Source organism: Engraulis encrasicolus, chromosome 13 (genome assembly GCF_034702125.1).
Source record: "Engraulis encrasicolus isolate BLACKSEA-1 chromosome 13, IST_EnEncr_1.0, whole genome shotgun sequence".
NCBI lineage: Eukaryota > Metazoa > Chordata > Actinopteri > Clupeiformes > Engraulidae > Engraulis > Engraulis encrasicolus.
In genome coordinates, this window is record NC_085869.1 from 11,242,708 (window position 1) to 11,260,281 (window position 17,574).

Consider the following 17,574-nt stretch of genomic DNA (forward strand, 5'->3'; position numbering starts at 1 on the left):
TTAAACTCATGCAACTACATAAATGTGTGAAACGCTGAAATGAACAACAATAAAACAACAGTACATATTTCCTAAATTGTTGTTCTCAAAACCTTGTGAATTTTCATTCTCAAGTTTATGTCACTCTTGTATGAATTAACCCATTGATGCCTAAGGCACTTGCTAAAAAGGGTGCTGAATGCCTGAGCCCTTTTTAAGAAAAGCTGCCCTGTAACGCCGCATTATGTAATAACGGTGCAATATGTAATAATGTAACAAATTATTACATAATGCGGTGACAATTGCCGCATTGTGTAATAATTTACGCATTTCGTAATAAATTTCTTGAACGCATTTCGTAATAACTTTTTTCTCATCTTGTAATAAATTATTACAAAATGCGAAATTTATTACGGAATGCGGCCGCAACTTTTTTTTTTGATGGAAATGTAATAACATGGTGCATTATGTAATAATCTATATAGATACCTGTATGTTTTTTCTGCACTTGGATTCAGTAGGCACCGCACACACATAGTCTCAGTGACATGGTAGTCACTCTCTCATTCTTCTCAGTTCTCAAACTGCTCGAGAGTCGTGAATGATGCGGTTAAAACCGTTAAGAAATCATTTCACAAGTTGTTGCGTGCAACGAGACTTTCTGCTACATTACACCAATTTACAGCGAGATTAAATAGGCAAGGTCTAAACACTTCACGAGGTGGTGAAAACTTGTCTTGCACGTGGGTCTGTCTCAGGGCGCGGATCTCGTAAGCGCAGGAGAAACCTGTGCAGTTGTGGTCCTCGGTGCGAGTGGGCTATCCACTACTACACAGTAACCACATAATGATGAGAGAGAGAGAGAGAGAGAGAGAGAGAGAGAGAGAGAGAGAGAGAGAGAGAGTGTGTCCGCTGACGCACGGAGACAAACCTGGCCCATATTGATCTTTAAGGGTAACGTTTAGGTGAAATTTATAACTAAATATATACTGGATGTTGTCAGGAGAGGTGTTTTGAAACATATATGTGAAATTCACAGTCTACAGACTTCACAGACTACTATGGGAACTGTAGAGTGTTCAAGCAAAATTCTAGAAGATCCTGGGGAAAGTCCTTACTCCTCAAAGGGTTAAGCACTGCAGAGAATAGGCCAGATTCTAATATTGTAACACCTTTCCAGACCTATAGGCTAAATTTCAACAAGTTAAATGGCCTTAAACAGTGGCAGTATCCACCAGATACCGTCTGAACCGTTTTATTATTTAAAATAATAATCATATTTTTTGTAGGTTTCCTCCATGTCAATGCGCCATGAGGGTGTGCCAGACCGTTATTATGTGGCACTTCATTAGGTTTCAAAATAACATTGTTAACCTAATAGAATGTCTGATTGATATAAACTCTATTTGTGCATATAGCATATTTAATTTTATGTTTTCGATGTGTTTCCCTCATTGTGGAGATTCTCGGTTGGATCCAGAGTCCTGAGTTGGGTAGGCTAGGTGTAGCCAAAAGAATCCCCCTCCCCATCACAGAGCTATCGCGCACTACCACCACCACCACCACCGACTGTTTTTATTGCCCCAATCCCCCACACTTCGTTTGCACAGTAAGATTGTCATTATTAGGGTATGTCACATGACTTTTTTGGAGTTTATTAACGCTGCTGTACTGGCCTATAGCCTAGAAACTTGACTGTGACTTTATGGCGCTTCGTTTTTGTCGGAAAAAAAACCCCGATATGCTTCCGAAGCATAACCTGACACGGTGGTTTTGAACTGCTGGAGAGAGTGAACCTCTTTCTCCAGGCCCACATAGTATCCACATTTCCATCTTTTTTTCTGAAGTTGAGGACTGCTTCGTACCTCTGTCAGTAACCGAATCCCTTCCGACGTTGTGTCTTTTGCGCATGGAGTGGGCAGTGTGCCAAATTGGTAGCAATGTTTTAACTAACCTATATGCAGTAGCCTACACTCACGAGGGATGACCAGGATTTGAAACAAACAGGGCCTCGTTTCCCGATAACGATGGTTCTTAGCCTTACGTGTGTCGTTAACCAGTGATCCTACGAATGTTCTTAGATTTCCTACGACTGTTTCCCAAAGACACTCGTACATGAACGCGCGTGCACAGCCTCTAAGATCATTCGTAGCGTCGCTCTTAAGGATCGCTGTCCACATATGTGGTGCTGAAGTGTACTCGGAGTGAACTGCGCCGTCATCTGCTGCTAAACCATTTACAAAATGTAAGGCGTGTGTCAGTATCAAAAGTTGTTTTCTATAAGGGTGGGACTACATTTGTAGCAGTTGCAACTATCGACAGGAGTTATTGTTGGCAAATGAAATAAAATGCACACACACAATGAAATCATGCAAAACTCCCAACTGACGGTAATAATGAGCTACGCCGTTAAGACCCAGATAAAGCGCGTGCACTTGGCTACTGCAGCTTAATATTTAAGAAGACAAGTAGGCCTAGGCCTAGTTGGAGTTCCAAATTGGGATGCGCAAAGTTACAAACTCAAGGCGTAACTGTCGGGAGCACGTCAGCATGCTGTTATGAAAAACAATGTCCATCAAAATTGACACATCCCTCGCTTGCCTTTTGTTATTGCTTAGCCTACTAGAGTCGGAATAGGGAGAGGAGCTTGGCACATGTGGTGAGCGGTGCGCAAAGTACCGCACGCTCAAGACTTTCACAACTGTGAGGACATTTTTGCACGGCAGTCTGCTGTTATTAAAACAAAAAAATCTACACGAATCCCCATCGCTGCCTTTTTTGCCATATATTACCCTTCGCCTACAACTATCATGTATTTTCGGCGTCGCCTTCCCTTTCTTAGGCTACTTGAAAATGAAAGAGGGTGCAACAACTCGCTGACCATTTTTCTTCAAAAAATATAAAATAAATAAAGTTTCGGAAGTGGCCCTCCCACATCAACACTCTTGTCTCTGGTTGCCGAAGCCCCTTATTCATTTTGCCTTGTTCTTGTTCATGAAGCACCCACACAAATTATGACTGATCACAGTTTAATTATGCCCAGGTTTATCAAACACAGTCGAACTATTTTACTACCTGTAAAATATTTCCAAACACATTACTTTTATTTTATAGGCCTACACATCCACAATTAATGTTACCTTCTTATTTTCGTTGCAGTGTCAACTGTGCTGTCATGATATTTAGGCTACACTCCCGTCTTAAAACATCAACTTGAAGCGCAAGTTTCCTCTTTTCCTATGGGTGTCTCCACTGTGCCATGCCTCTCGCGTCTTAAAACAGCAATCTTATGCGCAGGTTTCTTCTTTTCCCTTCATATCCTGTGGGTGTCTCCACTGTGCCATGCCGCTACGATCAATCTTAGCGCGTTAAGACTACTCTAGACCACTCGTGTATTGCTCTTAAAGTTACGTGTCAACCTGCGATGGTTCTTTGCTAAGTTGGCTTTGGGAAACGCTCCGTGAGCTCTACGATGGTGTTACGTGTGAACTTAAGTAGCACGTAGCGTTAAGTAGTACTTAAGGCCCTTTCGGAAACGAGGCCCAGGTTTGATTCTTGCGGTGATTGCTGTTAGCCAGCTGGTCCAGCGGTGGATTGCGTGTCGTAACCCTAGCCTACACAAAACCAGGCGAGACTCGCTCTTGCAGACAACATTGCTCTGCGAGAAAGATCATCCCTGTCTTCCTGGCGATTCATCCCCTTTGTCATCGTCCCTCTTTTCCTGTTAGTAATTTGGACCTGGCATGTTTATCCCCGTAATTTGTAAAACCGGCAATCAAACGTGCGCGCAGCACTTTACAAAGACGCAGGTATCCTCTCTATCAAAGGAACGCTTTCTCCGCGTGTGGTGTGCTAGATTTTCCGTATCCTCATGGATTGGCAAGACATGTTGGGAGACTTCAATTCAATTCATTTTGTAGAGATATTATGCTATTCAGCAAAATGTCAGGACCACGTCAACGTTAGTTTGGCAAATAGCCTAACGTTGGCATGCTGATGCAAGACGCATGCAAATAATAATCGATCTACTTCCCCAAGCATAGCCTACTGAAAATGTCCAGCATGTCCAACGTGTTTTACACATTCAAATAGGCCTACTCCCACTAAAGACATCTCCCAAACTCAACGACGAGTGCTGCCAGTGCACATTTCGCCCCTAGCACCACACACGTGGACAGCTCACAATGCAAAAATAGGTAGGCTATATAGCCTAGGTAATATTTGTGCTGGCATTTTTGTTTCAGTTTTGTAACGAGGATTATAGCAGCTGAAGACTTGATTTCTTCTAGCCTACGGGAATACTTTTTTAGTTTGGTATAATTACGGACAATGCAAATAACTGTTTTTTGTGACATGCGGACATTTTTGAAGGGAATATAATCGAAAGTGCCGCCACCTGGTTTATTGTTTTGTGACGTGCATGTGGATGAGCTTAATTGAAGTTTCATGTAATAGGCCTACTGAGCAGTGAACTGAAATTGAAAATAGGCTATATGCCATTTTTACAACATGGCATTTTTCTCGGGTGCTATGAGTTATTGTTTTGCACCGAGTAGGAAACGTTTGACGCCATGCCACTCACAGTGAGTGACCATATTATTTCTCATCATTGTCGGCAAAGGGTAGGGCCTTCAACCATAGCCTATTATATAGTTTAGTCTTTTTGTTAGGTTTCAGCACCATGGACAGAGGACGCAAGTCCATGTAGGCGGCAGGCATATAGGCCTACTCCACGGCAAATGCCGTTTTTGGGAAAAAATATTAAAGTAGTCGCTATTTCTAAGTAGCCTATGTAATGGTCTACTTTGAGACTGTTTTAGATTTGCCTATGAAATGCATCTCTCATGTGAAAGCAAAGGAGAGATAGGCCTAGATATCGCCCCCTGTTTATAATCGCAAATTACGCATGGCCACAGACAGCGCGGAGACCCAGAACAGTTTCATATTCTAGATAAACCGATAGACCCGCTGATCTGTCTTTTTTAATACACAATGCACAAACACAGTAATAGACCATTTTCAATAGCCCACATACAATATAACTGTCCACTTTTCCCAGCCTCTCTACTACAACCAAAATGGTTGGTAAGCCTACATCCACAAGCGAGAGCTGAGCCAGAACTTTAGTTGGACTCCCTCTATCTACGTCATAGAGGCTCTGCCAGCGAGGAGCCCAATACTTCAGAAGTAGCTGTAAAATGATAGGCCTACATTTTCATAAACAAAATTGCAGTTTGGCTTTGTTATAGACTGTGAATTTCACATATATGTTTCAAAACACCTCTCCTGACAACATCCAGTATATATTTAGTTATAAATTTCACCTAAACGTTACCCTTAAAGATCAATATGGGCCAGGTTTGTCTCCGTGCGTCAGCGGACACACACACACACCCTCTCTCTCTCTCTCTCTCTCTCTCTCTCTCTCTCTCTCTCTCTCTCTCTCTCTCTCTCTCTCTCTCTCTCTCATCATTATGTGGTTACTGTGTAGTAGTGGATAGCCCACTCGCACCGAGGACCACAACTGCACAGGTTTCTCCTGCGCTTACGAGATCCGCGCCCTGAGACAGACCCACGTGCAAGACAAGTTTTCACCACCTCGTGAAGTGTTTAGACCTGGCCTATTTAATCTCGCTGTAAATTGGTGTAATGTAGCAGAAAGTCTCGTTGCACGCAACAACTTGTGAAATGATTTCTTAACGGTTTTAACCGCATCATTCACGACTCTCGAGCAGTTTGAGAACTGAGAAGAATGAGAGAGAGACTACCATGTCACTGAGACTATGTGTGTGCGGTGCCTACTGAATCCAAGTGCAGAAAAAACATATCTATATAGATTATTACATAATGCACCATGTTATTACATTTCCATCAAAAAAAAAAGTTGCGGCCGCATTCCGTAATAAATTTCGCATTTTGTAATAATTTATTACAAGATGAGAAAAACGTTATTACGAAATGCGTTCAAGAAATGTATTACGAAATGCGTAAATTATTACACAATGCGGCAATTGTCACCACATTATGTAATAATTTGTTACATTATTACATATTGCACCGTTATTACATAATGCGGCGTTACAGCCCTCAGCCTATAAAAACCTAAATATATCAGCTTCTGAAGCACATATAAATATGCACTTAAGTTGCATTTAAACGCTAAGACCCTCATCTTTCATTAGAATGTGTTCATTCATCTCAAACAAACAGACATTTTAATAAAGTTGTCTCAAATCTCATGAGCATGGATGTTGCGTAATGCAACTCCAGGCGCCAGGGCCAATGTTGCGCAACGCAACATCAGGCATCAATGGGTTAATAACCCTTCTACTACAAAAACTGCAGGATGGCATGACACAGGTGCAGTGTGGTGTGCCATGACCAGAGACAAAATTTAGCAAGAGCACATACCGTAGCCGTGGTATTTAGGCAAACATAATTTGATGGGTCAAGACCACATTTAAATCCAGTTTTAGCCTACTTGTACTGCATCACTTCTGGAAATAAGCTAATTGTACACCTCCCCTTGAGCTAAATAAGTGAGTTGTAAGTTTCTCCTGTCCTTCCGGCCATTCTCATATTCTGGTGATGCTAATTCAAATTCCAGCTAGCAATTATCATGAATCCTATGGTACCAGCTGGCTGCCATCATACGATTCCATTATATACTGTACTAGCTTTGAGGTAAGATTTGCATGGCTCAGGGAACGGCTGTAAGTAGGCTACAGGACAAAGATAAAACAATGGGAGGTGGAAAATTAGTTTATTTAAAGTAATTGTGCGGTATCACTTTAAGGCCTTACTTCAGACAGGATTAGGATACCTCTCTTAAAAGTAGACTACACTGCCATTCAAAAGTTGACAACTGTACAACACAAAAATATATAAATTAAAATTAAAAGATTTCAAGAAACAACAATCTATGAAACATATTTGTAGCAGAGACTTAGTCGTAGCCTTACCTCCTGCATAAATGTTTGTTATTTTCCCTGAAAGCAAAGTCAAAATACTGTATCAGACTTAAATGGTAGGCACACATTATGATTCATATGTATTGTATTCTGTATAATTATCATAAAAACACTGAAGCAGTTTTTACTGTCTGATGCGTGTTTCTCTGCTGCGTACAGTATGCAATTTAAATAGGGCTAGCTAGGGTTTGATCACGTTAGTGAATCAGTTGGCCTCTTACCCTCTCCACTAGGAGAATGATCACTGGTAACCATGATTTGTCCACCTGGAAAGATTTATAAACAATATTAAGCATTTCATTTCGAGCTGCATCTATAAATTGCAAAAGGATGTTTACAAAATTCAATTATCACCCGGTGAACACAAAGAACGTCTTCTGATTGCCTGAGCAGGTGTCCGTTATTCCCGAATAATGGGACACCATGCGTGGGTGCGTGCGTCTAACTTAGTCGTGCATAGAATATTTGTTTTGGAATGCTGACAATATTTAAGTGAAAACCCTGTAGAAATCATGAGCATGTATTATTTTAATGAGCATCTATATTGCATCTATTATTCAGTCAGGGTGACAGCATTCCCACTAAGCACACCATAGTCTCAATATGACTGTTAGCTAACACATAGATAATACAAATCATCTTTGTACATTTCTTCATACATAGGCCTACATTTCTGTGAAAGCTTATGAGAGTTTACAGAATGCCCACCTTTCATCTTACACCACAAAAAAGCACAGATAGCTGCTGCAATAAGTAGGCCTAGGCCTACCAGCGGCACAAGAATAGCAGCAGCAACAGGACCTGGGTCTTGGGAACCTACAGGGTGAACAAAAGGGCTACTTACTTAAAAACAAGACTAAAACCATATACTACACTTGAACATATGTAGTGTACTCCTATTTCTTACCTTTCACTCGCATAGTATATTTTCCCTCCTGTGAGCTCACAGGATTGCTGACCTCACATGCGTATTCAGTGTCTTTTTCTCCCTTTGGCACCATCACCACACTGGCACTCGACAGACTCGGGGTCCATTTATACTTCAAAGGGCCATCACCTGTTCCTTTACAGGTTAAGGTGCAGTTGTCTGATTCATCATCATCACAGTCACGGTCCAGGGAAATAGTCACAGTTGAAACAGGATCTAGTTGAGAAATAGGGTTCACAGTCCATCATACACATCATTCACAGTCCATCATACATTAAGAAACAAACAAACATGAGTAATCTGAAATATATTGTATTGGAGACTGGAGACCATTGTGAAGTTGTAGATCAGTTTCGCCCACATTGTTAGTGAGAGTCTGTGATTGGTGAATCTTGATTTCCCTCCTCCCAGCTCACTGGATTGCTAACATTACAAGATTTACATAATTGTTCTGTGAACGGTAGTGTTGTGACGTTCGCGAAAAAGACGATCCTTTTGAACGGCACCCAGAAGTGAACAATGGGAACCGCGTCACAGCTGGGGGAGCCACTCAACCGCTTTTTTGTTCATTTTGAGCACGTGCCCTTGATTTTAATTTGGGAAAAAACACAATTGTCTGCCTTAAAGGAACAGACCACCCTTTTTTGATTTTCACATATTTGCAGTATCTCCAACCATTATTCATGAATTCATCATTTTAGTCCATGTGTTTGCATTGCCTCATTTAACAGTAAAGCCAAATTAGGCATAGTAATGCAAGTCTATGGTACAAAATAAAACATCATCAAATGTATTTATAAACCACTTTAAAAGGAATGTGAAATTCACCAGAGTGTAAAACAGCAATTTAATTCCGTCCAGTGATCACTTGTGGCTTGATGCTAAAAGATACCAGTTACTTCCAGTGTTTATGCTAAGCTATGCTAATAATTCTGATCTTATGAATCTAAATACTGAAAACACTGAGAAGAAAATGATACGCACATTCATGAATAATACTGGGAAATACTGCAAATATGTGAAAATCAAAAAAGGGTGGTCTGTTCCTTTAAAGAGGGGCAGAAACATTTAGAAGCAGGAGGATAATCAGTTGCTGTTGAAAAAATGAAGAGGTGGAGTCAAAATATTAAATTTTAAACACTGAATAAATAGCCTAATTCAAAAAAGAGCCAAAGGCGAAGGAGCCAGTTTTTTGAACAGCTCTTCGAAACGAACAAGGCACTATGATCCGGATCCCATCAAAGAGCCATCAATCCCATCTCTGGTAAACGAGAGCTTACTGCCCATGTGACAAGCAGTTGTAGGTCTACCGGCTTTGACACACCGTTGTGCGTCCATATCACTAGATGTATGATGTGAATGAACACCGCCATTTCCTCTAGCAAGGATGAAGTATCTCTTCTTTACTATTAATAATATGTGCTGCACACAGTGTGCAGAACAAATGTTACAAAGATGAACTTACCAAGGACTTCTAATTTCTCACTTTTCGTAGGATTCAGGCCATTAATCTCAGCTGTGTATGCCCCATTAAAACGTTTGTCCAAGTTATTAATGGTGAGGGAACAGGTGCTCCTATTTAGCACCGAACCTCCATTAAATATCCTGTAGTAGGATACGTCAGGGTCTCCTTCATACCACTCTGCCGCTCTATCCTCTCCATGCTTCCAGACGATTGAATTGAGTGTGTCAGGTTTATTGCCTGGTTCCAACACAACAAAGTCGCCCATCTTCTTCTTTGTAACAGTTTGAGCTGAGGAGAAATGGGTAGTGGAGTAAATTATTATACGAAAAAATAAATACTTGGTGCTCAGTTTTATTTCAGGTTTCTTTTCTGCGAGCAACTCAATGGATTGGCCGGTCTTCTTATATGTAACACCTTGGGCTGAGGAGAAATGGGTATTTGAGTTAATTGTGTCCGCACATCACAGGGTGCTAATGTTAGGCCACCTTGGGGCAAATATAAAACCTCCACATAAACAAAAGGGGAAAGAATTGTAGTCTACTTGGGTTTGTGTTAACCTAGGTTATACAACTATAGTTGACGCCTAAAACCAACTGCCTCTATGGAGAAAGTGTCAATTAAGTAATATAATGTAATGTTAATATGTTAGGCAACACAAACAGCTCCTCGCATTAAAACAACACTGGGTAGCTTTCACCTTTGGCCACCCTACGAGTACCTCTCTCATAGAGAGCAATAGAGCTATTTCCTTAACCCATAGATGAAGAACCCTTTTCATTTGAGGGGCCACTTCAAATTGTATAAAGTCCTCCAAGGGCCGTACGTACCATGAACACAAACCCGGATTTCTCCCTGCACTTTAGGCCTATATTGCAATGCAGGTGGCCACCTTTACAACAGACCCCGCATTCACTAATGGTTCGGGAGATGGGACAAATGCCCTCTGTGTGAAAAGGAGAAAGCAGGCCTACAACACATCCTAGCATCATGCAGAGTGCCACTATCACAGGGATGGCTCAGATGGTGGACAACCAAGTGCTGAGGTTGGCGGAGCACAGGGGAGGTGAGGAGAACCACTGCGAACTCATCAGCAGGCAGCCAAACACAGAGCATCTCCTTTGTCCAACCAGGAAAGACCCAGCAAATCCCACAAAGCAATCAGATAAGATCTTTGCTAACCCCTGGAAAGGCGTGGGAGATGACAGGATAGCAAATTCAGAAGCATCGTTCTACCTGTTAAAGTGACAGATTCTGTAGGAAACTTCCATTGATTCAAGATTAAAAATTCAAGATACTGTATATTTGCTACATCTCATTATAGGTGTATAAGGTGAGAAAGAGAGAGTGTGTGAATGTGAGTAAAAGTAAAGAAAACAAGTACGACAGGCGGACAAAGATGCGTCCATCTGTGCACTGCCGCCTTGTAGACACAGAAGGGAATTACAATTGAAAGAAAGCGTTTCAGACCGACCCACAGACAGACAGATGGATGGATGGACAGATATACCCTAGAGATGCTAGGACGCATCTAAAAAGGGAGAATACAGTGGCCTGGCTGTCTTCAACATGTGTTCAACTGTCTAATCGCCTGGTGGAAGAAACTGCTTTGAAGTCTGGTGCTGCAAACGTTCAATTTTCTATACCGTTTTCCAGATGGTAATAGCTCAAATACTGTGGTTCATGATTTGGGTGGCTAGGATCTTTCAAGGTCTTTTTGGCCTTCCTAATGCATCTTGGTTCATTTAACTCCATTATACAGGGTATAGTCACACCCACAAATGTTCTGTGCTGTACACACCACTGTCATCATAACATAGCACTCTCCTGCAGAGTGAACACAACAAAATGGCATTCATGCCTCACCCGTGCAATGGGGCAGCCCAACTGTCTTGGTGGCCCAAGGGAGCAGTGCAGTGGTACATTACCATGCTCAGGGTACCTCAGTTATGGAGGAAGATGGGAGAGAGCGCTGGTTATTCACTCTCCCCACCCAACTGGCAGTGTTGAGAATTGAACCTGCAACCTTAAGGCTACAAGCTTGAGGCCCTTAACCGGAAGGTTTACCTATGACTATAATGTAATAAGTTGATGAACCACTGAAATGGCTTTGGAAACATAACAGTATTGCTAAAACAGAGCAGGAAACGTTCACAATGATCTAAAGGGTGTCCCATTTAGAGTTACTACAAAGACTATAAAGTATGTAGCCTATGTGACTCATTATGACAACATTTTATATGCTAGTACAACTTTGAAGTTGGCAAACTAATGCAGTATCTCTCATTGTATTTTGTAGCCTGTAGATTACCACTAGGCCTATATTAGAACATGTTTCCATACTTCCAACTGCAGTCTAAGCCGTGCAATGCACACATCTTTGAATTTAAGAAATAAGGAATCATTGCCATTTTACCTGAAGAGATGGCTGAGATGACCAGTATGAGAGGGATGAACAAAGTCATCGTGACACTTTCCAAGCTCAGGTTCACGAGACCAGGAAAACTGCCATGAAATCAACATATAAAAACAGATTTGACCAAGTCCCTCATAACAGTTAATTAATCTTCTTGTGCTGAGCTATTTTCACAAGTCACATTTATATTTGCTGAGTGATGAAATGCTTTAGATGGTTCTTCTTTTCTAAAAAAAGGCTTAAAGAACATCTCCTGTAGGTCGACAGTCTTAATAGCTTTCACAGAGAAACCACAAGAACGTGATGTTGAAGAATATCGCACATTCTATTAAAGATAATCGATATGACCATATTTCACCTACCTGTACACAGTGGTTTAGTTATTCTAGTCATTTTTTAAACAAGATGTCCTTCAATATCCATTTGAGGCCACTGACGAAATGCATACCTGAAAGCCATGGCAACTTTGTCATGCAGCACCAGTCAAACTGAAACCAAGGCCCGGAACTAAACAGAGGTGTGAGGTTGACCACAGGAAGCCACTCTCAATATGACTGTGACAAACATCACTCCTATAATGAGTTTTAACTTTTGCCTTCAGGTCTCTAACTAGCACCAAAATATAAAAATATAGTAATTGGATTATTATGGGGTTGCTCAAAATTTTGACAAAAAAGGCTTCATGCATTCATTGCAAATACCGGGACTGTTATGGGAGTGTGCAATACTGTATTTATACTGATGAATGTATACAGTGACAATAATAAACTTAAAAAACACACATACATGCATGAAGGGCAAGCACACAAACTGGGCTGCATTGTACACAGAGGCTAATAAACAACATCAACCAGCCAAATGGTAGAAAGTGTCTTGTAGGTTTCTTATACAAGATTATCAGTTGATTATTAAAAATAAAGAGTGGCATCAAATTAGCAGTGGTTAGTAAAGATTCACATTCCCCACCAGGTGGAGCCATTTCCCCATGCTATCTGTGTCACATAAAGGCCTATTCATACAGTTGGTCAATTACAGTGCATCCACCTTTCTGTTCATAGAGTCTATCCATTAATACCGTCATCATTTTTTTTCATGTGGGGTGTGTTTTATTCCTGGTTGTATTACTCAGCTTTGATCTGTATCATCCATAACCATACGACATCCATGAATAGATTGTTAAACTCCATCCATATACCCTATATCTCACATGTAGGGAATGAAACTGTACTGTGTTTAAGTCAGTGATTGTATATCTCATCATGTAAAATCAAATATGTAAAAATACTGTAAACTCAAGGCTGGTGAATTACCGTATTGGCCCGAATATAAGATGATCCTGAATATAAGACGACTCCCCCTTTTCAGGCTTGTGTTTTGGGGAAAAAAGTTTTTTGAAGACTAAATTTTCTTTCACATTGGAAACTTCTTTCAAAATGCAGTTTTTAATTTGATGCCCTGATTAAGACAATGGGTCGAAACACGTAGGCATGTAGCCAGTATTTAATAAAGGCTTTTGGTGACACTTTATTTTAGGGATACATCTATTAGCACTAATACATACAATGTCCCTAAATAAGTAACTTGTAAGGCATGTAGCGTTAGCGTTTGCTTAGTGCATGGCTTAGTTACTTATGCAGGCATTAACATTGTATGTATTAGTGCTAATAGATGTAGGCTTTTTAACTTTAGTAAGCAGTGCCTCAAATAGTGTTCTTTTATCTTTTCATGGCAGTTTTTAATTTGTTGGAAAAGCTGAGGCTTTTTGCATAGAACAAATTTCACAATATAATTTTCATGATAAGAGACTCATACCCTTTTCCTTTCTTTGCTCACTCCAGTGGTTACTGACAAGCGCCAATAGGCACCTACAGCAGCTGTGTTGTTGCAGAGACGGCACATGCAAAACTATTCAATAAAACATTCAAATCATTGTTTGTTGACAAGGTACAGCGTACTTACTTTACATTTATGACAATGCACCTGAACTGTTGATACCAGTAAAAAGAAAATGAAAGGTCAAAGTACACAGAACCATCTTCCATAAAACTCTACAGTATTTTAAAGAAAGTTGCAAAGCTCAAAGCTATCACATTGTCAGGGTAACAATGATGGGGAAAAAAGCAAAGTTATTTAAAACAACATTTTGACGCATCAATTACTGAAATGTTCCTTCTGACACAGTCAGACATGCCATGGAGAGAGACAGACACTAACACAGGGGTGTGGAACCTTCTTCTTTCAAGGGACCACTTCAAATTCCTCCAAGGGTCTTAAAAGTCCTCAGAGGGCCGCGCTATGAACACAAACCAGGATTTCCCCCAGCACTTTAGGTTTATATTGAAGGCAGCCACCTTTAAAATAGACCCCACCTTCTCTAGGTCCCCCGAATATAACTTAATGGTATAGAAATGTATTTTCTAAGATTCCTTTACAAAATATTTCATATATGTGGAGTTGCATAACATTAAAATCATATCGGGGGCCAGATAAAACGGCCTCAAGGGCCCTAAACGACCCTCGAGACATACTAGGTTCTCCACCCCTGCACTAATAAAACATGAATGCTCACCTGTAAACAGTCCACTGGGAGACGTCTTGAAACCCCTTGTCCTAATAAAATGCCCCCCTTCTTCTGTGTTCCTATCCCTCCATACCTGCCACTGACGACTGAGGAATGTATGGATATCTGCATTTAGACATAACTGCCATGGGTGAAATATACTATCGGTTAACAACAGCAAACCACTTTTACTGAACTGATAGTGAGCAAACCATTCACTTTATGTTGGAATGCGGAGACATTTAGTCAGTCACTCATTCATTTGATTAACTTAGATTCACTTAGGCATGACAGAAAACTAAGGGGGCACACATAAATAACAAGGACTGACAACATGCAAAAAGAGTGAAAAGTGCATGTGTTGTACAGAATGACTGGAGTGAGGGAATAGTTGGAATTAACATGTGACACTGTTCTATGACTTCTCAGTGCAGGTCGGCAAACGCTGAAGGTATATGTAGGCTATGTTGCTGAACAATAAATAGGCCTATTAGAACTGATAATTAATTATTTCTTTCCAACACTGGATGCAGACTATAGCTGTACAGTACATATAATAACTGATAATTCATTCATTTTATTCAATACTGGAATGTAGACTATAGCTGTACAATACATGTGATAACACTGATCATTGACTAATTCTTTCTCAAAACTGGAATGCAGACTATAGCATTTGTGGCATTTCCAATGGGCACCTGTCACTATCCGCAGGCATGGCTGGGTTGGCCATATGGCATACAGGGACTGTTGATTTTGGCTTGACCCTCCCCTCAATGGTATCAGTCTTCAAGCCGCCACAGCTTCTTTGAGATAGTCAGATATAAATATTTTGGCTGCTAGGGCCAAAGTAGCTCTAGCACTAGATGACTACATTTTGGCCTTTTGATGACTAAGTGACTATTTTGGCTGAATATGACTTTTGGCCTTTTGATGACTACATGACTATATTGTCTCTCTCAATGCCTGGTGGATCTATCTTGGCTGAAAATACCCGGACGGATTGTTGTGTCCCAGTCCAGCCCTGTCCACAGGTCAAGGAGCACCATGTGATCAGCAGCTCAGGTCAACACTGCGTGCATTCCAATTTGCACACTCCCGTCCTCTTTGTGCTTGTGGCCTGGCCCCGCCTCTGTGGAGAAAACAATAAAGTTTCCCAGCTGTCAGCCTAGCCACAACAACTTTTGGGGGACTGTTTTTCATTCACCATCCCAATTGCAAATGAGAAAAGGACATTAGAATTGTTCTTTTGCAAGATATTGAATTAATTTTCTGTCGTCAGTCAGTGACATCATCATAAGGTCACAAGCAGGCAAGTGAGCAAGGGAGGACAGAAGTCTGCATATTGGAATCGACCCCATTACTCCCGTCCTCCCTAGCCTGTGTGTCCCCCCGTGATGACGTCACTGACGACAGAAATGTATTTCAATACCTCACAAAAGCAGAATTATAATGTCAGTTTCTCATTTGCAATCGTAATGGTGAATGAAGTAGTCCCCCAAAAGTTGTTATGAACTTGTGGCTAGCCTGACAGTGAGGAACTTTTGTTCACAGAGGTGGGCCGTCAGTGAAACGAGAGGCCACAAGCACAGGCCAAGGACGGAAGTCTGCATATTGGAAAGAACATACTGAGGAATGTTTAAGAGATGAAATGGCTGTGAAATAAACACTTGTGGTGTCAACAGGTCAATGCAACGCAAATTTGTCTGTCAGGTGATTGCTATAATCCTTTCCTGTAAACTGCATCCATAAACCTTCTATAATAGACAATAGCTTCATGAACGTATGAAAGGGCAGCGGTAGGCCTACTGTAAACCATCTATAAGGAAGTGTCTTTTGTTTTGTGGCTGTATACTACTCACATTCTTGACTTTTAGGACTTTTGAAGGCATTTACAACAGACTTTTTTTCCCTTTCTGAATGGCGAGTCTGAATTGACTCATCGTGTCCATTTCATTATCCAAGCTCCCGTCCTCACCTTGTGCTTGTGACGTCGTGCTTCAGACACACCCCGCCTGAGTGGAAAAAATAACAACTTTCCCGTCACAATATTTTGGAGAACTTTTCCCCACTCATCATCCTGATTGCAAATGACAAAATATTGAATAAAACTTATATTGTGATGTCTTGCCTTGCTTTGCAAGGCCACGAGCCTCCACAAGGAGAGGACAGGAGGTGAGATATTGAAGTGGACCCATTGTAGCTGTATTGCATTGTGCATCAACAAGCACTAGAGGGCAGACTTATTTCAGATTAATTTGTGCCTCTGCAAGGCTGGTTGAAACTGGTTATTGAACAACCCTGTGGTGTAATGCAGCATCATATTCCACATGCAAGACCATTGATTAACACTTTGCAGTTAATCATATAGACGACATTTAACATCCATATATATGAGCTACAGTAAATCCATGTGTATGTACATATGGTGAATTCAGATAAATTGGGCCACCTTTTTTTTTTTTTTTTGCACATAAGCGAATGGCCCAAACTGGCCCAATTTATCTGAATTCATCATATATCCTTCCTACTGGAGCAATACAGTTGCTCTACCCTATTAGGAGGAAAGTAGGCCTATAATGGGAAAAAAACCGTTGAGTTTTTTAGTATTTTATTAGAGCAGGGAGTTATCTGCCATACCTTTGAGATATAAGTGTATAGAGTCAAAATATCACAAAGAGTCAGGTATCATTTACAGCACAAGATTTATTCACCAATATACATATTCATTTCGCTCTGCATTGCTCTGCAGACTGATCCGTATAGTCGCACCCTCTTTTGTACATGTTTATTTACACAGATTTAAAATAGTCTTTTTTCATCTTTTCATGTCCCATTTACAACATCAATAGTACAGTGTTTCACATCTTACAGTTGCTCTGTTTACAGTCTTACGATTGGACCTATGAAATAAAAACAAAACAAAAAAGCAAAAATGGACCCATGAGGCAAGACCCTACCGCAACAAAATGTGGCGACACAGAAACCAGAACATTGTCCATGAGACACACACACACACACACCTAGTCCAGAAGCACTTCTCTCCACTGCACCTTTAGCAGGTAGGGAACAATCCATAGGCACGTGTCCTGTATACGTATAATACACATACGTATAACGCCAATCAGAGGTGTCAATTCCAGGTTCAGAAAGTTAAAATCCTGCCACAAACTTCAATTCTTTCATACAGCTTTTGTTTCAGACATGTGAAAGTTGATCTTTTCTACGGTGAGACTTCCGTCTTCATCAGAGGGTCAC

At 40.8% G+C, this 17,574-nt stretch overlaps 1 protein-coding gene across 1 annotated transcript; it reads right to left on the reverse strand.

Annotated features, from left to right (window-relative positions):
• Window positions 1-6,309: 6,309 nt before the first annotated feature.
• Window positions 6,310-11,839, reverse strand: LOC134460455 (SLAM family member 8-like). The gene is made up of 5 exons (XM_063212845.1): window positions 11,757-11,839; window positions 9,344-9,631; window positions 7,858-8,094; window positions 7,720-7,766; window positions 6,310-6,318 (listed from the first exon to the last, which is right to left on the reverse strand). Exons 1-5 carry the CDS (start codon window positions 11,803-11,805, stop codon window positions 6,310-6,312), a joined length of 630 nt encoding a protein of 209 aa, XP_063068915.1. The 5' UTR covers window positions 11,806-11,839.
• Between the last annotated feature and the right edge of the window lie 5,735 nt (window positions 11,840-17,574).